Source organism: Hyperolius riggenbachi, chromosome 1, assembly GCF_040937935.1.
Source record: "Hyperolius riggenbachi isolate aHypRig1 chromosome 1, aHypRig1.pri, whole genome shotgun sequence".
NCBI classification, from domain to species: Eukaryota; Metazoa; Chordata; class Amphibia; order Anura; family Hyperoliidae; genus Hyperolius; species Hyperolius riggenbachi.
In genome coordinates this window covers 266,204,553-266,230,456 of record NC_090646.1, presented here as the reverse complement: position 1 = coordinate 266,230,456, position 25,904 = coordinate 266,204,553, and the positions used below count along the sequence as shown (strand labels likewise).

The window sequence follows — 25,904 nt, the reverse complement described above, 5'->3', positions numbered from 1 at the left end:
TATGCGGTCCTGTATATAGGAAAGCAAACCTTAGACTGCAACCAGCTGAGCCAGCTCAATACCATTCATTCTGCTCCCACAGAAGTATCCATGTAAGGCCCCATACACACATCAGACCATAGTCTTTTGAAAATGAAAGATCACAGACCAATCTTACCACCCTTCATGTAGTATGAGAGCCATACTCTACACAGTCTTTTCTATGGAGCTGAACTCCACATCAGAAAAAAATCTTTGCAAGATGCTGCACACACAGATGCTGTACAGACACAAAAGATCAGTATCTGCAAAAGATCTGTTCCTGCCAAAAATCCATTCCTGCAAATTGCAATGATAGTCTATGAGATCTGCAGATCATCATACACACATGATTTAACTGACATTCATCTGCAGATCAAGCAATCATCTGCAGATCTGAAAATCCATCCTGGTGGATCTGATCTGCAGATGAATGTCAGTTAAATCATGTGTGTATGATGATCTGCAGATCTCATAGACTATCATTGCATTTTGCAGGAATGGATTTTTGGCAGGAACAGATCTTTTGCAGATACTGATCTTTTGTGTCTGTACAGCATCTGTGTGTGCAGCATCTTGCAAAGATTTTTTTCTGATGTGGAGTTCAGCTCCATAGAATAGACTGTGTAGGTATGGCTCTCATACTACATGAAGGGTGGTAAGATTGGTCTGTGATCTTTCATTTTCCAAAGACTATAGTCTGATGTGTGTATGAGCCTTTAGGAGGGCATGAGTGTGCAGCTTGCTTTAGCTCCAACAGAGATCACCAGTGGCCTATTAAAACTGGAAATAAGTCATCTTGTGGCTGATCTTGTTATATAATAGATTCAGAACTGGAGAACCAAACTTCAGCTCACAAAAGGCTGAATCCTGACACATTATAAAAGCTTAATCAAGCAGATTATTAATAGAAGTTATATTTACCTCCCATCTCTGCGTCACAGACTTTTCTCCAACTAAAGTGCTGAGTAGCCCCGACCTAAAATGTGTACAAAAAACAAAAAGTCAGCCCATACACAGGCTACATACACGTCTGGCTGTGGTATAATTATTACATAATAAATTAACCTTGTCACAATCATTACTGTTATGATGAGTCACACATGCAGTGGTAAAAAGTGAAGCACACAACTTGGCACCACCGCTGACCACAATGTTGCAGTGCACATTGTGGCAGAGCCCCATCCCATGCAAATGAATGGGGCATCATGTAAAATGCTGCCTACTGTATAGGATAGTACAGCCACAAAACCCATTTGAACAATGCCATAGAAGCAAGCAGGAAGGGGGGGGGGGGGGGAGCAGAGTAGTATGAACCCTTTGTACCTCTTGCACTGCCAGTAGTATGACTGTATATGGAAAATTGTCTCAAATGTAATATACTAACAAAAACCAGTAGTGCCATTTTAAATAGGAGCTGCAAGACCTCTTTTACACTATATGTTGAAAAACTGATTTAACTTTCCATAACAGTGCATTGTGAAAAAGCCTTCAGTTAAAGAGGAGCTGTTAGGTATAAGGTCTCAGAGAAAATAAACACATATATCAGTAGCTAAAGATTGGCTGTACTTACATTACATATGCATTTCACTGTCCACGTTTGGATTTCACAGAATTTGTATATAGTATATGCAGAGATAGATGCTCCTGACAGCTCATGGCAGGCTCCATGTTTTTCTGTCAAATGTGTCCTCATGTCCTGCCTGCTTCCTGATCACAGATAAGCTTGTACTTGAACAACACAGTGTGCAGTGAATATTAATGAGCCATGTGGCTAGGAACAATAGCTGACTCCTGCAGTGTACTCTGCCCGAGATTTATCAGTGCTGCGCGATTACAAGCTGCTGTAACGTCTCATTAGCAGCCGAGGGGAGAGCCCCAGAATGCTTTGCAGTATGGTATGCGGCTTGCGTCTTCTTAAGAATAACAGACTTGCTGATAAGCACACATCAACGGTAACTGAGATTTTTATCTTCACTAATTGCTTTTGGGCTTCCTTCTAAACTGTTTAACACAGGAGAATAGAGGTTTAAATTAGCTTCTGCAGCCTGACAGTTACTCTTTAAAACGCGTATAGTGGAAACTGAGCCATAGGAAAATATGGCCATTACTTTGAAAATCCGTTGTTCTTTCAGTTATAACTAAGAGCAACTGGTAGTTTGAGTGTAAGTGTAAAATGACCCTAAAGGTGGCGACACACCACATAATTTTCCTGCAATCTGGCTGTACAATCAATCGCCAAGTGCTGTTATACTACATGGATGTTGGTAAGATTGTATAAAAATTGTAGTCAGATTGCATGAAAATTGTATGGTGTGTGGCCACCAGGCTTCTTTCCCATCTGTGAACGCGTGCAGGAGCCGTTCTCCTGCATGCGTTATGGCTTGCGGCATGTCGCTGGAATGTTGCGGTGCGATGCAATCAGCGGTGGTAGTTATTAATTCACCCGACGGGTAAACGCTGGCTCTCGACGATTAATAACTCCCGGGTGCGTTGAACCACAACGCACCAAAACGCAGCGTCGGATGTGAAAGGTGAAATGAAAGTCTATGGACTTTCATTTTACCTTGGTTGACTTTGCGTTAACTACTTGCTGCATGCCGTGCAGTATATTCACGGCCCTTTAAAAAAGACAGGATGCAGCAGGGCCGTGAAAACAAGTCTGCAGCGGCATGCAGCCGCCGCTCGCTCCCGTTCGCGCGTGCGCGCGCACCGCCGTTACCGCCGCTTAGAGGGGAAGTTAATGAATGGGACCGCAGGTCCCATTCATAAATCTAAGTCCCCGATTCAATGAATACCAGCGTCTACGAGACGCCGGCATTCATTGTATCTTCCTGTGTTACACAGCCACGGATTACTTCCGATTCACGTGCTTACGTACGTGAATCGGAAATGACGACTGAGGACATCTTGTGGCCAAATAGTATATTGCACCAAAATTGCATTTTATTTAATAAAAATCCCCACACTGACTGATATAATTAACTATTTCCCTCCCACACCCTCCCATAATACCCAAACTTTGTTTTTTTATTTATAAAAGGGGGAAAAAAAATTTCATCAAAAATAAAATAAAATAAGTAGTTACCTTAGGGACTGAACTTTTTAAAAATTTATGTCAAGGCAGTATATTACTATTAATTTTTAATTTATGGGCTTGTAATTAGTGATGGACGCAAAATTGAAAAAATGCACCTTTATTTCCAAATGAAATATTGGCGCCATACATTGTACTAGGGAAATTTTTTGAACGTTGCAATAACCGGGACAAAAGGGCACATAAAATGTGTGGCTTTTATCCACAGTAGAATGTTTTATTTTAACACTATAATGGTCAAAAACGGAAAAATAATGCATTTTATAATTTTTTTTTCTTATTCTTCATGTTAAAATGCATTTAGGATAAAATAATTCTTGGCATACTGTACACCCAAAGAAAGCCTAATTGGTGGCAAGAAAAACAAGATATAGATCATTACGCTGTGATTAGTAGTGATTAAGTTATTGGTAAAAGAAAGGGAGGAGCGCTGACAGGTGAAAATTGCTCTGGTCCACAAGAGGAAAAATGCCTCAGGTGTGCACAATACGTGCTCAGATGTGAAAGAGCCCTTAGGAGAATGTGTTTTTTTTTTGCACAACTAAGGAAAAGAGAATGTGTTATGAGTAAAAGTTGAAGACGAGATAAGCAAAAGAGAAAGCAAATCCTCTTACCCTGTCAGTGTCTTGTAGAAAAAGTGCTTCATGCAGCATGGGAGGAATCATTTTTACTACTGGAGCATGGGGTTAGAGCAAAGTTCCCCAACCCTGTCCTCAAGGCCCACCAACAGGGCATGTTTTGTGGAAATCCACAGGGGCAGTTAATCAGCTCTGCTAAGACACTAATTACCTCACCTGTGCATGTTTGTGGTTTCCTGCAAAACAATTACTGTTGGCTGGCCCTTGGGGATAGGGTTGGGGAAGTCTGGGCTAGAGGTTTTTTTTTTTTATTATTCCCTTAGTTGAAGACACACCCCGTTTTCCCTATATAGAAACCCACGTTTATCCAGATTGCTTAGGGCCCTGTTTCTCACTGAAATTCGGTGCTAAAACACTATTTTTTGCCACAATTCTCGTTCAGAAAAATGTTACTTTTCAGTATGAAACAGACTGCTTTCCACACTGTTATTTTCTGCAATCTCTGCTATGTCAGTGCTGTGTCTGCTCCTGTGCTGCTGCTGCTATTTCTCTGCTCTCCACTAGGTTGCTATGCTGATTATGCTGATGCTGTGTCTGATCCTCTAGTATTACATTATGCTACTGAAATTAAAGGCTTAATATCTATGCACTCATAGCTCCTACAAAGTCCAAATTTTAAGTGTAGGAACTACCCCTGTGCCAAACTGCAGCCCCTCAACTCCGCTCGTTCCTGAGATGGGGTATATCTAAGCTATCTTATGAATGGGGGCACATTTTGGCAAAATTTTGTGTGTAGGAGCTATGGGTGCTGAGATATCGAGCCTTTAATACCATATGCAAATCAGGAATGATCTGCATGTGATGTCATTACCCACAAGGCTGTGCATCAGTATGCTGAATTTTTATTAGGGCTACAGAGTGGGAGGGGTTTCATATTTTTAGCTAGATTTCCATTGGCTATATAATTTTTTTCGATGACAAACCTGCCATCAGTTGCATACTGGTGGTGAGTTAATTTCCACCTTACAGTTCCTCTTTAAAGAGAGTCCGAAGCGTAAAGAAAATGCTCTTTTTACATTGCAATCCTCTTCAGCATTAATGCCAGAGTTGAAACGCCGAATCCCCACATCACAACGAGGTTATATCCTTTCCAGGTCGTGGATTTTGCTGCCCGTGGAGGGCTGTAGCTCTGTCTCCATAGCGTCAACCTCCACGGATCTCTGCCTCTTCCTGCCCCTCTCTGTGAAAGAAGACTGAGGGACAGGAGGAAGCGGAGATCCGCAGAGATCGACTCGAGTAGAGGCAGAGTTACTGCACAAAGCTCTGCCTCTACCCGGAAGAAGCCTTGAATTTGTTCCAGGGATTTCTGGGTTATTAGGACCTCGTTGTGCCACAGGAATGTGGCATTTCAGCTCTGGCATTAGTGCTGAAGACCACTGCAAGGTAAAAAGAGCATTTTAAAGCAAACCCCAAATTGAAAATAAACCAATAAAAATGATTGTATCTATAGTCCTAACCCTAAACAGGACTTTACTGGAACCCTTTACTGGAGTTTTATTTTGTGTTTAAAAGCTAACAATCCAAATTTTATAGTCTCAGGCATGTGAAAACAGTTTTATATTAATGTTACACTGCTGCCATAGACACAAATCATGAACTACAGACCGGTTTTGGCAGTTCCCTAACACTTAAAGAGAAATTGAAGCGAACATTTTTTTATAATATAATGATTTGTTTGTGTAGTACAGCTAAGAAATAAAACCTTAGCAGAAGAGATATGAGTCTAATCGTGTTTCCAGTACAGGAAGAATTAAGAAACTCCAGTTATCTATGCAAAAAAGCCATTGAGCTCCATGACTTTCAAAGTCGCAGAGAGCGGTCATCTGAAGCTTATTATCTCAACTGTCAGTCATTGTATTTTCTTTTTCTCCCCAGAGGACTGGTCAATAGTTAACAATACTGCTCTGTAAAAACATTTAGAATGCTGAGTAGTGTGTAAACTGCAAATATTAGAGAATGATGCAATGTTATAAAAAAAAAACACTATATAACTGAAAATAAAAATATCTTCTAGTAATTATCCATACTACACAACCAATTCATTATATCATATTTTTTGGGGGCTTCAGTGTTGCTTTAAAAGTGGTTCTCTAATCACAGGCCATAAATGCCCTCATGACAGTCTCTCTGCAGACATAACTCAGTGGTAACAGACTGACATACCTGAATACTTAACCCCTACACTGAGAAAAAAAAATAAGAAAAAAAGGAATGAAAACTAGTTCTATGCAGGCTGTAGACTGCATGTACATACCGGTATGCTCTGAGGGCTAGTGACCACCAAAATCTCTATTGCAATCGCTAGAGCGATTTTTTAATGAATTCATGTTTTTGCTTATTTATTCAAGCTGAATAGCTTCAAAAAATGCTACATAGGGCACGTTTGTGATTTTAGAAAAATCCCAACACTGCTGTGGGAGCACTCTCATAGGGTTTTAGTAGCCAAGCGCTTTTCAAAGCGCTGGCGTTCTGAAAAGTGCTCAGAAGCGCTCTTGGTGTGCACCACCTCGGAGTCTAGCAACCTGCTTCTTCCATGCTAGCAAAAAGAATTCTGACCACCAGAGGGTGCAGAAAGTACAAGATGAGTATTCGTTATTCTTGTAGAGTTCTTATGTTCCACAGTGGCTGGAAGTCTTGGACCTTATCAGTACAGAAGAAGCGAGCTGCTAGGCTCAGTAAGGGATAAACAATATATCCATAGAAGGGAAAGACACAGCTATTTTGCATTTTTTCACAGGCATGCAAGCCAGAAAGTTAAGTGGTCTTAATCCGTTAAGCCTCTTTTAAACACCTCTAACATTGCTTGCACGAACACATTATCCCAATATCAGATTTTGTCATTGTAAATGTGTCATTTGGATATCAAAAACACTAGGTCACAGTAGAGCAATAGTATCTGCATGGGACCAGAAACATGTCTTGCATGTGAGTACTTTAATGCTAGGTACACATGATGAGATTTAGGCCCAGTGCACACTGAGCGGTTTTAGGTGCGATCCGCCGGCCGCATCTGCATGTAAATACGCTTGGCTAATGTATGTCAATGGGATGGTGCACACCGGCGGTTTGAGGTTTGTAGCAAACTGCAAATGTGCCTCCTGCTGCACTTTTGTGGTTTGCAGAAGCGTTTCTGCCTCAATGTAAAGTATAGGAAAAACGCAAACCGCTCTGAAAAACGCTACTTCAGAGCGGTTTGCCAGGTGTTTTTGTTACAGAAGCTGTTCAGTAACAGCTTTTACTGTAACAATATGTGTAATCTGCTACACAAAAACGCACCCAAAACCGTTAGGTATGTTTAGAAAACCTCTCTAAACATACCTAGAATCGCTCTGAAATCAGCTCCCAAAACCGCTAGAGTATTGCGGATCTGCTAGCAGTTTTCGCGTGCACTGGGCCTTTCTGGCAGATTTACTGTCAAATCAATTATTTACAACATGTCCAATCTAATTTCCGATCGAACCCTAATCTTTTTCTGATCAATTGTCCATAGGCGTGAACTGAAAAGCGATTGGAAAATGTTCGGAAATCAGATCATACATGTTGGAAATATTCGATCTGAGAGTAAATCTGCCAGAAAATCTCATGGTGTGTACCTAGCATTAGAGGTAAAGTAATCCTATTCATGGGTTAGAACACGCTGTAACCTCCAGTGAAGCATCCCAATTCTCCCTGACAGAATAATTAAAGGTTAGCCAAAGTGAAAGCTGTAAATTAAATCCTTGATGAATACAGTGACAGTCTAATGAACATGTCTTCGGAGCTGTAACATCTAACCCAGGGGTGTCAAACTTAAATACATCAAACTCAAATACAAAGTGGGCCGACGTTCAACACAGGGACCTAGCCACGGGCCAACCGCTATGTCTACTGGCCACCTTATAAAGTTCCCTGGTGTCCAATTACTCCCCTCCAACTCCTATACAGTTCCCTGGTGTCTAGTGGTCCTCCCTCCCATACACAGATCCCCGGTGTCTAGAGGCCTCCACCCTCCCCTATAGAGTTTCCTAGTGTTTAGTGCTTTCCCCCTCCCTCCCCCATATGGCTTCCATGGTGTTCTAGGGCTTCACCTCCAATATAGCTTCCCTCTGGGACCAGATTTGGCCGCGGGCCGGATTTTGACATGTATGATCTAACCTGAAACACGGTTTTGAGGGGTTTATAAATAGTACTAGTGACCTTAGCCCATTTAAAAACGGGCTAGGTCTGTCTCGTGCATCATGTGCGCACGCATGTCTGCCGCGCGCGCAAATGCCTGCCCCTCCGCCACGTCATTTCCCCAGCACTCCTCAGTGTCTCTGCGTCCCTTCTTGCACATGTGCACAACTGAAAAGGGCACACACAGGGACATGGGAAACAGAGACACTTGCGTCTTATTAGGTATTATAAATAGTTTTGCAAAATGAATCAAGTTTTTGACAATCCTTTGTTTTTCTTAGATGAAAAAAAGAAAAATCAGTTTCATTTTTAAAAAGATGCCATGTGACCATGGTCAAAGCAAATATTTAATGCATAGGAATGCATGCGTTGTCAGAAACATTTAATCGCAATAACAAGCTGTCCTGCAATTAAATTGTTAGTGTCCATGAGAAAACCCCTAAACATAAAAGCATTAAAGTATGCTTTAAACAGTCAACTAGCACACATGCCCTTGCAGAATCATTTCGGAAATAGGAATACTCCTGCAGACAGAAAAATTGAGATGATTGGATCCATTGGAGGAGCATTTGAGCGGCAACAGTTTGGTATGATGGCCAAAGGGAAGATTGGTGTAAGCGCAGCACTCAGAAAACGGCTCACTTACAGATGTGCACCATGAGCCCATAAGCAAGTGCATTTATACGAGGTATTTTTATTTATTTTTTTAATTCAAGAAGATTTTACTCTATATTGAGCATTTTTATTGCTGTACTAACTACTGCATAGAATTTGCCAAGAGTACAGTGTTTATCTGGGATCGGATTGCTCAGTAAGGCTGGAGGTCAACATCAGCACCTCGCATTTAGATCATTCAAAGAGTCTCCTCTGATTGGGGGTTCTTGTGCGTGGGTGTGATAGCAGTGACTTGATAGACTAATATTTCCATTGTCCAGGTTTGCAATTGGAAGGTCATCTGCGTTGGGAAGGCATCCACTGGTCTACTTGTGTACCAGCCTTTAATTGTGGGCTACAAGACTGGGTGCTTTTATACAATTTGGACTTTATGGTATTGGCGATTACAAGTCAGGTCACTCACTTCTTGGCTCACATTATCTACACATTTCTGACTATCTGTAAGCTGAAGACTGGGGTGTTTCTAAATTCAAAATGGGTCACTTAAAGAGTCACTGTTGGGCATAAAATAAAAAAAAACAATTCTTTATTTTTATTCGGTAAACAAGTAATAAGGATGCTAACCAGGCAATCCAAAAGTTAAAATCACTATTACTTTTCTTGTTGATAAATTATCATTCCCCAGTTTACATGACTTATTTGGTAGACAGAAAATTTGGTACACAAAAGAGAAGTTGCAGGACATGCTGGGTTGTCTTTTTTTGCTTCTCTACTTCACCTCAGACTTAACTAATTCAGCCTGATTGGCTGAAGCCTCTTTCCCTCCTGTTTTCCCCTCCCACACCTCTGTTCCTCTCTGATTGGCCAAAATTTCACAGGCTATCGCAATGCACTTTCTATAGTGAAGGGCGGGCAAATAAGGCAGAGGAGACTAAGGGCGGATATTACATCACGGCTGACTTCAAAATAGCCACAGTAAATATGGAAACTGTCTAGAATAGGATTCTCTACTTTTCCTTTATACAATTCACAGGAATCATAATGTGAACAGTGCAATACATGTGTTATGTAAGTAGAGCAAGTATTTATCTACTTATATATTTTTTTTTTTTCCTGAGATAGTATGGCTGACAGCTCCTCTTTAACAGGTGGCTCATATCCTATTGCGATTCTCCTGTAATTTTTTGTTTTGGCTTTGACCTGAGCACAACCAACTGGTAGGAACTGCTATAAAGCACTGATTGTGGGAAAAGCACACCACAACATTGATTGTGCACAAAGAGGGGATTATTGTTTGTCAGCTTAAAGGGTATCTGTGGAACAACACTGCAGACTAGGGAGGGAACAATATCTCAAAGAGACTGGGTAGTAATGCTGGCCATGAGAGAAAGTCATCGCGGCTTGCTGAGTACAGGTCTGTATAGCCTCAGGCCAGTCAGAGTGGCCAAGCTGACCCTCTGTACACCAACAAATGTACCTACATTGGGCACATGAAAGTCAGTAGTAATGGTCAGTGAAAGGCAAATAATTTAGGCTGCATTTCCACTTGTGCGGTGCGAATCGCCGCGGAAAAAATTCGCATGCGGATGCGAAATTCGCATGCAGGTCCATGCGAATTCGCACACGAATTCGCATGGATGATGATGCATGCGAATTTAACCATGGCAGTGCTGGTGTGCTTTTCCATTGTTTCTATGCGAATTCGCATGAAAATTCGCATGCAAATTCGCATATCCAAACCTCATGCGAATTTCCTATTAAATACATTGCATGCGATTCGCATAGCGGTATGCGGCATGCGAATTCTGATGGCTCTGCCATGCGAATTTTTTCTGCACAGAAAAACGCAAAGGAATCCTGACAAGTGGAAACAGTCCCATTCACTTGTATTGCTATGCGAATTTGCATGCGAAAAACGCATGCGAATTCGCGATAGTGGAAATGAGCCCTTATGCACATTGTATGTTAATTGTATGCAAATGTATGCAATACATTTAATGGCACAATCAAATATAACAGCTCATGCATTTGAGTGGTCCTTTACCAAGCTCTATTGTTATGCGTAAACTTATCCTCGAATCTGCATAACTCCAATTGATGTGGATCTCATTGACCATCCCTGAGGATCTATACTGCACCATAGAGTAACAGAAAAAGATGGTCTGGACGGGTGAATCACATTCTTACCCCAGATCTCATTCTGACTACACATCTGTGGGATGTGCTGTAAAGGTGGAGGTCACAAATCACAACTTACAGGACAGAAAAGATCGGCTACTTAAAGTACTGATGCCAAATACCAAAGAACAGCTTTAGAGTTTTTGTGAACCCATTGCCCCAGCAAATCTGAGCTGTTCTCAGAGCACAAAGGGGACCTGCAAAATATTACAATGGTAGATTAAATGTTTTGTTTGATCGGCAAACTGATTTTGCTAGAAACAGACCAATACTCATTTTCACCCGGAGTCATGATTTGAAAATTACTATAATTAGTAAACTAATTAAAATTAAGTTTTTAGCCGTTCATATCACTTCTCTGCTTAGGATAAAGAAAGGGGAATCTGACTTCTGATCCGCATTACATACACCTGGGACCTGCCTGCGTCATAGCTTAAAGCGGACCCAAACCAAACATTTTTTTTTAATTCAAAATATTTAGTTGCACCACTCTGACATATACAAAGATAAATAAACACTCCTTCAAGCCTATGAGCATTTCACTGCATGCTTTTCACCCTTCTCTTCTCATAACCAGGGTTATACAGGTGGCAGCCATTACTTCTGAGCTTAGTAGGAGGTTTTAGATCATGGGTGTGTTTTTCATCAGCTATCCTCCCTCACAGGGGTGTCGTCTACGTGAAATATCACACAAGCTCAGATCACCTCCCTTGTGACATCAGTAGCTGCCTGTGATTTGTTTTTGCTTTTTATCTCCTCCACCAGTCTGCCGGATTCTGTCCCAGCAATATGAAAGGAAGGGAGGGGTTCTTTCAATAAATGTAAAATATTTAATATTTGTCATCATGCAGCTGAAAAAAGGCTGCTATTCATTATTATAAGTTAGAAAATAGATTTTATTTCTGAAATCTTGTATTTTTAATTTGGGTCCACTTTAAAGTGAACCCGAGGTGAAAATAAACGGATGAGATAAACAATTGTATTTATGCTCCTACTCCTAAAAATTACTTTTTTATTTTTAGATATCCCATGGTTTTATTTTAGATTTACACATTTATAAACTAGACAAAGTTTTGTTGCCTCTGCTCAGTGCTAGCCTAATAAGTGTCCCAGAGTTAGCAAACAGTCAATAGTTCATAGTTTTTAAAGAGACACTGAAGCGAAAAAAAATGATGATATTATGATTTGTATGTGTAGTACAGCTAAGAAAAAAAACATTAAGATCAGATACATCAGTCTAATTGTTTCCAGTACAGGAAGAGTTGAGAAACTCCAGTTGTTATCTCTATGCAAAAAAGCTATTAAGCAGGCCATACACTGGCTCGATTCCCGGGCGTTTCGACAGCAGATTCGATCCTGGGATCGAATCTGCTGCCAATCGTTCGCGGTAAACGCAGCCGCCGATCCGATTTCCTCCCGAAATCGGATCGGTCCGTCGATCGCGGCGTGCGGGAAATTACCCTCGATCGCCCGCGGGTAAAGTGCGCGTCGCTAGCGGCGGCCGATCCGATCAAGTATACATTACCTGAGGCTGGCTCCCGGGCGTCTTCTCCGCGCTGCACGGCTCTGTTCCGGCTCCATCCATCCCGGCGCTTCCTGTGTCACTGCAGTGACCAGGAAGTTCAAATAGAGGGCGCTCTATTTGAACTTCCTGGTCACGGAGTAACACAGGAAGCGCCGTAATGGAGCCGGAACAGAGCCGTGCAATGCGGAGAAGATGCCCAGGAGCCTGCATCAGGTAATGTATACGGGGGGGGGGGGCAGGCGGCAGGAGCAGCTCAGCAGATGGTGAATCGGTTTCAGGCTGAAATCGATTCACAATCTGTTTGCAGTAAAGGCAGCCATACGATCCCTCTCTGATCAGATTCGATCAGATAGGGATCTGTCAGCTGGTCGATCTAATGGCACATCGACCAGTGTATGGCCACCTTTAAGCTCTCCGACTAACTTAGTCGTGGAGAGGGCTGTTATCTGACTTTTATTATCTCAACTGTAATTGAACGGTTTACTTTTCCTCTGCTAGAGGAGAGTTCATTACTTCACAGACTGCTCTGAAAGACTCATTTTGAATGCTGAGTGTTGTGTAATCTGCACATATTATAGGATGATGCAATGTTAGAAAAAACACTACATACCTGAAAATAAAAATATGAGAATATTTTCTTTGCTGCTAATCTTCTAGTAATTATTCATAGTACACAACCAATTCACTATATCATATATTTTTTTTCGCTTCAGCGTCTCTTTAATCTCCCTCTGCTCTCAGAAGAGTTATTCTGCCAGGAAAACTTTGCCTATCAGTGATGTTTACTATATACCCGACAATGTACTGACAAGACAGAAGCTGTCACTTGCATGCCTGAAAATGATCTCTTTCAGGCAGCAAAATAAAACAAATAAAACAGCCTGGTTATTAATATGTTTTGCATTGTACATACACATTTATCTCATGCACACAGGTCGCCAGGTCGGTCAGGCTATGTACCTATAAATCCGAGACGTTTGGAAACTAGATTATTTCTACTTTATCAGCAAACAGCTTTCACGGGGTTGTAACTTGTTGGGTCTGTTGTAAGGGTAAACTTTTGAACAGCAAAAGTATCAGTCAATGATGTTCATTTTTTTCATCTTTTGTAAGCTTTAATTGTAAGCTTACAAACTCTTTGCTCATTGCAAGAAAAATAAGCACAGGTGCAGTTATCTATCCTCGCCTCTGTGGCATAAAATCCACCCATGAGAAAAACAAAGTCAACATAAAAGCACTTATTCAGTAACAGAAAAGCGGAGCTAATCAATTTGATTGCGTGATAGATCAGTGCCAGTATGAAGCAATATGGAGAGAATGTAAGATGGCCTCTTCAGGGAGTCTCAGATAAAAGCTCAGATAAAAGCTCCTCTCAACGTACTGAAAAATTCTGCAGATCTAGAAGCAACATTCTGCAAACATAACATTTAATAACAAGTCTACAATCAGGGAAGCGAGGAACAATACTCACCCTTGTTCCACGCTTGTGTTCGGCCGCTGTCCAGAAACAGATTCTGAGCTGTCAGTCAATGAAGGCACAACTGCCAGAAACCTACAGAACGGAAAATATTATAATTGTGCCTGGCTTTTAAGGTCCTAAATTACAATAAGCTTAGACTTTTCCAGTTTTATCAACATATTTCCTTTTGTAAAACAAATTTATTGGTTGCAAAGAAAAAAAAATCTGTGTTTCAGTCATCTTTTATGTAGCAGTATTTTCTTTATTTGCATAAACCTTAACTTCCTGCCATAGGCTGCATTTACAATTCTGCTATTCCAGCACCATCTGGGAGTAAATTTGATAAAATAAATCTGAGGGTTTTGCAGTTTAAATGACATTTCCAAAAAGCTAGACTACTTCTACATATATTGGACCCATCAGTGTAGAAAAAAAAATTCCCAGTGGTGCAGAAATGACCAAACTGTAGCACCACTTCCAGGGCTGTTTCCGGGATTTGAAATAATTATTTGGGATAATTTATGGTTTACACAGTGGCCCATGTGCAATTTATTTTTTCACCTGAGTTATCTCCTAGGTGATAATTTTCATTCTCTCTGTAAACTAAATTTTCAGCATTTTACAATCGGAAAAGTACCCAAAAGAGGGTGAAAAAGTACTATCAAATTTATTTTGAGTGAGTATTTTCTTGCTTGTTGGTGACTTAAAAGGAGTTTTATGACAAGTTGTAAAAATATCACATAGGAGAAAAGTCAGGAGAAAAAGTTAATTGCATATGGGCCAGTGTGTTCCACCCAATGGGCAAGATTATTTCTAAATGTTTTCTGACATGCTTATGTTGCTACATACTCATAAGAAAAATGATAATGCCTCTTGTTGGTTAACAAACCACCAAAAATGTGATTTACTGGAAGACAAACGAGGTGTAATGATGTTGGCCTGTGTCAGCAAGACAACGACTACAGCCTTCTCTTTCGGCTGTCATCCACACAGCAAAAGGCCTGTTGAAATACAGGCTAGGGACATTAATAGTCACAAAGTCAGGGAGGAGACTATGAGTATGCAATACTTTACTGAAGTAGTTCACTTTTGTATATTTCAAAATAACAGGTTTACGTTAATTTTCCCTGCACAGGATTATGCATAGATTCACTTTAATATATTTCCCTTTCATCCCCCTTTTGGAAATCACCTCTGGCTTAAGGTGGCCACCAACGATCCAATTACTAGCGAAAAATCGTTTGAGCGATCAGATAATTGTGACCGTAAGAAAAATCGTTCACTACACCATCAACGAACAAATCTTTTCTTCCCATCTATCACAACCATCAAGAAAATCCAAATTTTTCTTTGACAAAAATCCAATTGGACGACTAATTTTATAATCGTTCATAATTGATTGCGCCCGTCAACGGAGCTTATTTACAACCAATCCGATCAGAATTTCTGATTGCTCAAACAACTTTTCACTAGAAATTGGACCGTCAGTGGCCACCTTTAGAAAGCTTTAACTTTCTGTCATGCTTAAAAGAGACTCTGAAGCGAATAAAAATTGCTATTTTTACCCGGTACTTCACTTCAGGAGTCTCAGAGGTAAACCGACGCATCCATGCGGCAAAACGAGGGGTTTATACCCCCCAAATCCCCGGGGGAAACATTCACGACTTTCAACACCGTGGATTTTGCTGCCCGGGGAGGCAGAGCATTGAGCTGTAGCTCTGCCTCTACTGAAGTCAATCGCCGTGCGGATCGCTGCCTCTGCTCACCCCTCTCTGTGAAGGAAGACAGAGGGGCGGGGAGAGGTGGAGATCCGCGGAGATTGACCTCAGTAGAGGCAGAGCTACAGCAGAAAGCTCTGCCTCTTTCAGGAAGCGCTCTCCGGATTTTCCCCTGAGGATTTGGGTGGTATAAACCCCTCGTTATGCCGCGGGATGTGGCAGTTTACCTCTACAGAGACTTCTGAAGCGAACTACAAAGTAAAAAATAGCAATTTTTATTCGCTTCAGTCTCTCAGTCACAGGGCTAGGATGTAGGCGATTTATTACAGCTTCTGGAACCCATACCACAGCTTATATATGAAGTGGTCTAGCCTTACCTTTGGTATACTTTGTTTCGAACTCCCTTTTGAAAAGCCAGTAAATAGTTGCGCCCATCTGCTGAGAACACTTCAACTGCAATAGGCTGCATAAGAGAAACATAAAACCTTAATTTACTTTACATTTAAACAAGAGATCAAATATTAGTACACTGCGGCACATGCACAACATATTGCTGACAAAAAGGGAGTGGTGCACAAATAAGCCTTCATACTTTTATCAAAGAAACAACATTGCTGTGTGGGACTCAGTAAGAGGACAGCTGGTAAAAGCAAGGAGCAGACAATGCTTAATCACATATGTATGTATGAGGGTGCAGCTGTCGGTTAAGCGGCACATATTACAAATCTACAGATGGGCAGAAGTGAAAGCCAACTCATATGTGCACACTAAAGCTAAAATCTCTCTTGGCTAGCAAAAAAAAGATCATCAAGCTCACGCTCATTATGTGAAACAAATATTTTGTAAACACCAAACAAAAACAATGCAAAGTTTTATATACACTACTGATGTGATTGTATATGTACTGCCAACATCAGACAATATGCAATATTTTACAATAAGGAGCTTTGACAAGTTATTGTCTGTTCAAAATAAGATTGCTTAGAAGCCGATCTTCACCCATTGCACCCTTATTAGGGTTAATAACAGTGTTGATAAACAAGTATGAAAAAAAAATACAAAAATGCATTACATAGTTCATAGTTATATAAAATTACAACCAACTGCAAAAAAAACGGCAATATACAAATCATACATGTGTTGTGATAGAGCATTTTTAAACACCAAAAACAAACCAACATGTATAATATTGCTATGAGATCAGATTATTATTGATCCTCTGCAGCACTTTACAAAGTATATAGTTATGTCACCAACTGTCCCTTAACTGTCCCACAATCTAACCTGTACTTTAGTCATAGTCTCATGTCCCTAATGCAGACTAAGTCCAATTTTGGATGAAACCAATTAATTTATCTGTAAATTAGGATGTGGGAGAAAATTGGAGTATTGAGAAGAAACAACGCAAATATGTACATTGCAAGGCAAGAATGCTCTCCACTGCGCCACTAGAAATTGATGGTATTAAGAAATGTACTGTAGGTATTAAGAAGAGAAACAGGTTGGCACTTGCAACTTAAATGTTGTAAAATAGCTTTAAAGGAAATATCCAGGGACTATGGGGACAAAATAAAAAATCTAAATTCACTTACCTGGGGCTTCCTCCAGACCGTGGCAGGCAGGAAGTGCCCTCACTCCTGGTCTCCTCCGATGGCCGACCCGACCTGGTCCGCTTCCTGATCGGGCCTCTTCTGCACTTCAATGACGTCTCTTCTGCGCTCCACGCGGGCGCGTTGACATCATCCGGGCTGTACTGCGCAGGCGCAGAACTACTGCGCCTGCGCAGTACAGCCCGGAGGACGTCCGATGACATCAGCGTGCCCGCGTGGAGCGAAGAAGAAACCGTTATTGAAGTGCAGAAGAGCCCGACCTGGCAGCCAGCCTGGCCAGGTCGGGTCGGCCACCAGAGAAGACCAGGAGCCTGAGGAGCGGTGGAGAGGGCACTTCCTGCCTGCCACGGGCTGGAGGAAGCCCCAGGTAAGTGGATTTGGATTTTTTATTTTGCCTGAACCTTCCCTTTAATACATCTGGCTAATGCAGCATAACATACATAAAAGGAACCCACCCGATCTTATGTAGCTATGGGGTACACCCCACAGCTACATAAACAGCCATACGTCACTATGGTCTCAATTCATAAAGCATTACCGCATGCGTTGGGGTCCTGGGGCGCCTCTTATTCTAACAGCAATCAGTGTGTGATGGCTTGGGTGGGAGGGATGGAGGGGCGCACTTTGGTGTCTCAGCCTTGGGTGCTGGAGGACCTTGTCCCAGCTCTGGTCAGCAAATGTCAATTCGTAAAGCCTTCAACAAGCAGTAAGCCAGACAATAATTACCGACACCTCTGGTGAGGTCTTAACAAGTTACCTACACCTCTGGTGAGGTCTTAACAATGCAAAGTGCAGGGAGCCGAAAATATCAGCAGGGAGTCTGTGTGAGTCATCTGTGCAGGGAGCCTTCTGTGTGAGTCATCTGTGCAGGGCAGGGGCGTTGCTAGCCCCAAAGATCAGTGGCACGTGCCCTGGATCTATTCTGGGGCGCCCTGGATGTCCCCCAGGCAGAGTCAGCTGTGGTGCCTTAATGGTGGGCACGCTGGGAGCTGTGGTGTCTCTATGTGGACATAATGGGTGCTTTGGCGCCACGCTGGGAGCGGTGATGCCTTTATACCTTATAAGGGACCTGTGTTTCTTCCATGTGGGAATGCTGGGAGTTCTGGTGCCTCAATGGAAGGCTCATGGGAACATGGGAGGGGTTCACTAGACAGTCAGGGAATGCTATGGGGGAACTTCCAGATATCCTGGCAGCAGGCTAGCCCGCCCAGCAAAAACCCAGACCAGCCAGCACAGAAGCCAGGTATCTCTGCCTAGTTATGTTTGAAGGACACTGCCTATTTATGTGATATGCTGCATTTTTGGGAGGGTTTTTTGTATTAATGGAGAGGGGGTTTCATCCAACATTTTGCTGGGCAGGCCTACTTAGACCGCTGTTAATTTCATGTAAATTTGGTTCCACCCAAAACCACACCCACATTATGGTGTATGGCCACACCCATTGTCCGGCTGGAGTGCCAAAAAAGGGTGCCCCAGATCTCTTAGGATCCTAGTATCGCCCCTGGTGCAGGGAGCCTTCTGTGTGAGTCATCTGTGCAGAGAGCCCTCTGTGTGAGTCATCTGTGCAAGGAACCTTAAAGAGACACTTAAGCGGAAAAAAAATGATGATATGATTTGTATGTGTAGCACAGCTAAGAAATAAAACATTAAGATCAGACACATCAGTGTAATTGTTTCCAGTACAGGAAGAGTTGAGAAACTCTAGTTGTTATCTTTATGCAAACAAGCCATTAAGCTCTCCAACTAAGTTAGTCATGGAGAGGGCTGTTATCTGACTTTTATTATCTCAACTGTTCCTGGACTCTTTACTTTTCCTCTGCTAGAGGAGATGTCATTACTTCACAGACTGCTCTGAAAGACTCATTTTGAATGCTGAGTGTTGTGTAATCTGCACATATTATAGAATGATGCAATGTTAGAAAAAAACACTATATACCTGAAAATAAAAGTATGAGAATATTTTCTTTGCTGCTAATCTTCTAGTAATTATTCATAGTACACAACCAATTCACTATATCATATTTTTTTTTTCGCTTCAGTGTCTCTTTAATTACAGCTTGTAACACAAGATAGATATCTCTACACTTCTGCTCTACTGCTCAATGGGCTGCAGTAATTTACTGAACTTCAAAGGCAGTTGTGAAAATCTTTATGAATTAGCACACAAAGGTCTAAAATACTGAATGTGGTATTTTCCTCCCAGATTGTTATCGCACTGCTTTTATGAATCGAGGCCATACAGCCATATGTCACTGAACTGCACTTAGTGGTACAAAAGTGGCAGATCAACAGATTCTCAACCAAATTTCTTATGAAATCTAATCGAGATTGAGTGGTCAAAGCAGTATCACTCAACTTATTTTATACTGGGAAGTGATCAATCACTTGCCATCGTATCAGGCCTTTATTGACCCAAATAGGACTACTGTGAATAATCGAGCAAACTTGGTCTATATTTTTTTGCCAGATATTGGTAATTTTAACAATCTCCTGAGGTATATCAGAATGCTGTAAAGATTGTAGAAGGAAATGTTACTGAATCTTGTTTTATGCTACAGCAGTCACAAGCGTGCAGCCTCTGCATCTTTAATAAATTCAGAACAGCATGGATGCATCTTGAGAATGTTTTCCCTGTGTATGTGCCTGCACATGATTTCAGTCACCCATCTGATAATTAACTATTGCTTCAGACACTTTTACAGCTTATCCATTAAAAGCCTAAGCTATTGTGACTGATCTAATAGGTAATGAAACGGTCATGCAGTCTTGTTGGAAGAAAGTCACTCATACAATTGCTTATACATGTATCTATGGTGCTGCTTTTGTTTTAGAATTATATGTTCATGTTATGCAGAACGAATAAGCTTGCAAAGCAAATGTCTTAATCTTGATCTACCTGTAAAAGATATCTTCTTTTGTGTACTTCTTTGATATCTTCATACGCAAAAATGCTGCAAGTTCTCCTCAGCTGGCTGGGGCCTTGTCTCGCTCCGCGAGGTATAATTGGTTCATGCATACTAAAGAAAGAAGAAAAAGTCTCAAATTAGACACTATCCTGCTGTAACAGACAACCAGCGCAATATGCTACTTAGTCTGCTCATCAAAATTTAAAGGGAGCCTGAAGTGAGAGGCTGACCCTACTTATTTCATTTTAAACAATACTGGTTGCCCGGACCTGAATCACTTTTTATAGATCACCTTCTCCGCACTAACTTACCTTCTCCCAATATTGGCAGCTTTAATATTCCCATAGAAACCAAAAGCCCTACTATCACTAAACGTTGTTTTCTCACCTCCCCCTTTGACCTCTCCCAAGTGATCTACCTCCATGTAGGACATCTGAAGCTTTGATAACGCTCTACAGTTTGGGATTTGGCACCTCTCTCCTTGTTGTGTCAGTTGGCAGTCCCGTCTGTCTGAACTTTTGAGCAGCCCGACTAGTTTTTATATGATTTATTAAATGCCAAGTCTTACATTTGTGAGTGGGCTCTAGTCCTAAGAACTTGTTCATTCTCTACTTTTTCAGACTCATCACTAGGAATCTATGGCCTTGAATATTCTTGGATTTTTTTTTCTCAACTGTCCGGGTGTTCTTTCACAGTCTCCTACTCCAATGCCAACTCTTCCCCATGCCAACTGTCTGTTGGTGTAGTATAAGGTTCTATTTTTGGACCTATTCCCTTCTCCATGTACACTCACAGTTTGGGACAGTTATACTTATCTGGTTTTCAATAGGTTTTCATCATTAGATTTCCCATAAGCGATTACTGCTGCGTTTATTGGCAAACATAGCTGTTGCGATCTAGCTGGATTTGGTTTCTACTTGTCTGGCATGTACATTAGTTGCACATGATCGAAAATCCAACTGGGGGAATAAGATCTTATATTCTGACTCTGAAAAAGTAGTTGAAATGCAAATCCCCTTTATCAACAGATACAACAGAACTTTGTGTGATTTGACACAGAATATACATGCTCCATATGTTGAACATACATGTCCAATGAGTAAAAAAAAAATGCTGTCCTAAAAAAAATACAGGTTACAATTGTGCTTTAGGAATATCAGTCACTTACTTCACTGGTAGTGTTTCTATGTCCCGAATCTCCCTGTTGGCTGTCAAAGTAAACCCATCAACAACATAAAAATGTTCTTTTCCAAACAGGAGGAGACCTTCACCAGTGTCTAAGCCTTGGACTCTTGCAGAACGATACATGTGTTGAATCTTAAAAAAAAAAAAAAAAGTCACACAGTAACCTTACAGGCAGGTTTTCATAGATTTTGTGCATTTTATGGTGCCTGTATATGGGCTTCTGCATCTTTGCCAAATGTCAAAACTGAAAGTGAATCTGAAGAAGTTGATAAATAATAATATTCACACCAAGCCCTACCTGAAGGCGTTATTCCATTACAACACATATGATGATCAGCCACTGATTCAACAGCAATGGTGAATGTTCAAAATCTTGTGCTGTGTTATGCTAAAATTGCTCCACTGTGCAAAACTTTAGTGCATTGAACAGCACTGTCCTGTTTGGTTTAATTGAATGAGGTAAACATGGTGACCATGTGTTGCTGTATAAGGCATAGCTGGCTGTATTTTCTAAGGTCAATGAAGCTTTACCTAAACAGTTAATAAGGCTGAAACAAAACTGCCTCCCACCATACAGTAAAGTTTACATTAACTGCTTCTAAAGGTGGCCACTTATGCTACAATTTGCCCAATGATCATTCATTTCCAATAATTTGTATGATTAATCAGAAATGATCGTTCGGGACCTCTAATGGATGGCAAAAATCTAACTAATCTGATCAGATTGACGAGATTGATCCAAAAATCTGATCAATTTCATTAATCCAATCAGATTGGTTAGTAGATTTTTGTCCGTTAGTGGTCTCGAACAATCGTTTACAACTAATCATACGAATAATCGGAAATGAACAATCGTTTGGCGAATTGTACCGTTAGTGTTCACCTTAACATTTCTTCACACTAACTTTTATAACTAATTTGGTCAATACAAGTAAACATTTGTATTTCACTATAACAAATTAGTCAAGCGTAATACATTTGGTCATGTATTATGACTCCATTATTATCACTACCTTCTCTCCTTCTTCAAGCAGCCTCAGCAGTGTGGTACTATCCATCTTCTCATCTTCATCCATAGAAGAACCTTCACTCAGCTGATCCTGCAAATACTCCTGGTTGTCATCTTCTCCTCCATCTGGAGCAGATTTTGACCGCTTTAGCGGAGCTTTTACGAGACCTAAATCAAGTAACAAGACACGTTGGTGGTGAGACTATACATTGCAACAAATATCACAATATATAAAAGCAGGACGTTGAAAGTAGGATTCCAAAGAGCTTGACAGATTTGCAAAGCACAGGAAAGCAGTCTAAGTGCTCGAGATCCAACAGCACCTGTTACCTCTTTATAGAGTACCAAAAACAAAACAAAGAAAAAAGGTAGAAATGTATGATCATTCGAATGTTTTCAAGGCATATCAGTACTGGTTGCACAGCGCAAAGTGTTAGAACAGGAACACAGATTATACAGGCTGTGCGAGATCTACTATTCTTCCCCATACATGATGAAGCATGACCATTGTATCCCAAGAAATTCAAAATTAAACCATCTCTTAATAGTAACGAGTTTTTAATGGTGTTAAAGAAATAAATAAGTGCTCATTCAGCTTCAAAAATGCCTATATGACTGAACAGTATATGAGTACTGTAAAGCCTGCAAAAGCCTTCCAATTACAACACGGACACAAGTGAAATGGCCTTCCATTTAAATGGAGAAAATAATGAAAATGAGGATTGTCAATGAAATGAAGATACCAGTTATTGATTTGTACAAAGATGATCAGTTTCCTCTTACCTTTCACTCTAGCAATGGTGTCTTCCCCTTGCTCTGGTTCATGCTGTGCAGCTTCCCCCTCAGAGCTTTCCTCCACTGTGTCCTGAAACACGGCTGGGTTGCCTGGCATCAGACGCATGTAATAGTCTTTACTGTCATAGCTGATGGCACGGCGGTAGCGAGCAGGTTTCTAAATCAGTCAACAAACAAAAATCGGAAATCGAATATTGGTGCAAACATATGGTCAAAGTAATGTTTCATCCTAAAGAAATGCATTATATATTTTTTAGCTACTAGTTAAAGGTGAACTGAAATGAGAATAATATGGTGGCTGCCATATTTATCTCCTTTTAAACAATACCAGTTGCCTGGCAGCCCTGCTTATCTATTTGGCTACAATAGTGTCTGAAACACACCAGAAACAAGCATGCAGCTAATCTTTTCAGATGTGACAATGTCAGAAACACCTGATCTGCTGCATGCTTGTTCAGGGCAGCACGGTGGCATAGTGGTTAGCTCTCTCGCCTTGCAGCGCTGGGTCCCTGGTTCGAAGCCCAGCCAGGTCACTATCTGCAAAGAGTTTGTATGTTCTCTCCGTGTCTGCGTGGGTTTCCTCCGGGCACTCCGGTTTCCTCCCACATTCCAAAAACATACAGATAAGTTAATTGGCTCCCCCTAAAAAAAAAAAAAATTGGCCCTAGACTACAGTACTTACACTACATAATATAGACATATGGAAATGGTAGGGATTAGATTGTGAGCTCCTTTGAGGGACAGTTAGTGACAAGACAATATATATATATATATATATATATATACACACACTGTACAGCGCTGCGTAATGTGTCGGCGCTATATAAATACTAAATAATAATAATAATAATGACTAAAAGTATTAGAGGCAGAGGATCAGCAGGACAGCCAGGCAACTGGTATTGCTTATAAGTAAAATAAATATGGCAGCCTCCATATCCCTCTCACTTCCGTTATCCTTTAAATACAGCCATGGATTTTTTTATTTTTTTTATTTATTTTTTTTAATTAAAAATTCCAGCAAGCAGAAATCAGGGCTGATTTATCGTACTGCAAATAATCATGCATTTATCAAGTTCCAGAATATATATGGAATATATTTAGTTGTTTTAACTACTTGCCGACTGCTCCACGCCAATTGGCGTGAGCAGCCCCAGGACCGCTCCACGCCGATTGGCATGAACGGTCGTCTATGGGGCTAGCAGGAGATCGTGCTCAGGCTGCGTGCAAATCTCCTGCTTGGGGGGCCCGCCCCGCCTTCAGTCTCCGAGTGGTGATCGCCGCGTGGGAGACTTTGCCGTCTAATAGGGTAGTACAGCGCTGCAATCAGCAGCAGCGCTGCGATCAGCAGCAGAGGACATACTGAGGCAGGGGGAGACCTGGGGGGACCAGAAGCACTCGGGGACACTGGGGCAATTGCCCCCTTTGCCTCAATGGGAACACAGGCCCTGAAAGCTGGCTACCATACTAGGCGGTGTCCACCATTACTCTGGGTGCCATTTATTTTAGGGAAAGTTCTTTCAAGACATTTTTGGCAAAAAAAAAAAAAAGTAAAAGGTACTAAGCTGGTAGGAATGATATTGACACCTGCAACTGATTCCTATAGCATATATAAATGCACACTGCTTGTACTTCATGCATTTTTGTATGATTTATGAACAATTTGGTAAACCCAGATGTAATTATAAATTACAGCTAGAGGCAATTCTTATATTTGTCTTCAATTACACATTCCTATACTTTTCCTGTGTAAAAAATACCTTAGTAGCCACATCACTGGATATTCTTATCTAATTTGAGAATTAGAGATTTACATGAGATTGATGTAAAATGCAGGGCATGCCAACTTTTTGTATGTATACAAGCTGGACTGCTTTTATGGATATTTGTCTGTGGTTCCTATAGCATGTCACCCAGGCACGCTTGGAATGTCTGTGCCAACAAAACGGTCTTTTCAAATCCTAGAAACAAACATTATTTCAACACTCGTATCTGTGCAAAAACAAAGCGGCACTGTCCATTCTGTTAGCTGCACTGGGCAGGACAAGACCCCTGGCAAGACCCAGCTGTGAGAACGCTGTTTAGTAACAGCTTGTTAGTGTATGGCATACCAGCCTGTAGGAATATTCATTTACTGCACAGAAGGCGACAACATGTTTAGACAAGCAGGTAGCCCATGCATAAGCTAAAAGGGACATTTCTGAAGATGCACTATGTACAAAAGCATAAATCAGCTGGTAAGCCTAGACTTAAAAAATCATGTAACATTAACACAAATCTGTGTAAAGAAATGCAAGTTAGATGTAACTGAGTTAATTTCTATTTAGACTAAGTTTTGACAAATTAAAAAAAACAGGTATAAACAAGTATACCATACCATTTACGGTACCACTTTTAACTACATCTTTTCAATGCTAGAACAGAGAATGCATAAGTCCTAGATTTGACATCAGTGACTAGACACATATGCTCGAGAATTTTCCTGTGAGCATGACCGAGAGGTGAGCACTGTGCTTTTGGGGGAGGCCGCTTCAAAAAAAAAAAAAATTGTCAGTTTAAGGCAAGCTTCAAGACACCTTCTGTCCCTCTCTTCTACTCCCCTCCCACCTTCTGTCTCTCTCTTCTACTCCCCTCCCACCTTCTGTCCCTCTCTTCTACTCCCCTCCCACTTTCTGTTCCTCTCTTCGACACCTCTCCCACCTTCTTATCCCTCTCTTCTACTCCCCTCCCACCTTCTGTCCCTCGCTTCTACTCCTCTCCCACCTTCTTATCCCTCTCTTCTACTCCCCTCCCACCTTCTTATCCCTCTCTTCTACTCCTCTCCCACCTTCTGTCCCTCTCTTCTACTCCCCTTCCACTTTCTGTTCCTCTCTTCGACACCTCTCCCACCTTCTTATCCCTCTCTTCTACTCCCCTCCCACTTTCTGTCCCTCGCTTCTACTCCCCTCCCACCTTCTTATCCCTCGCTTCTACTCCTCTCCCACCTTCTTATCCCT

The 25,904-nt window shown here is 41.3% G+C and overlaps 1 protein-coding gene across 5 annotated transcripts in view; it reads right to left on the bottom strand.

The window, feature by feature from the left end:
• The window catches only part of WDFY3 (WD repeat and FYVE domain containing 3), a 352,404-nt gene that overhangs the window by 55,804 nt on the left and 270,696 nt on the right, over positions 1-25,904 (bottom strand). For all 5 annotated transcript variants that reach the window (XM_068233510.1, XM_068233509.1, XM_068233512.1 and 2 more), the window contains 7 exons: positions 22,897-23,065; positions 22,118-22,281; positions 21,088-21,236; positions 19,910-20,030; positions 15,781-15,866; positions 13,698-13,778; positions 943-997 (listed from right to left, as the gene is read on the bottom strand). In XM_068233510.1, coding sequence (XP_068089611.1) covers positions 943-997; positions 13,698-13,778; positions 15,781-15,866; positions 19,910-20,030; positions 21,088-21,236; positions 22,118-22,281; positions 22,897-23,065 — 825 coding nt within the window. The remainder of the gene's footprint in view (positions 1-942; positions 998-13,697; positions 13,779-15,780; positions 15,867-19,909; positions 20,031-21,087; positions 21,237-22,117; positions 22,282-22,896; positions 23,066-25,904) is intronic.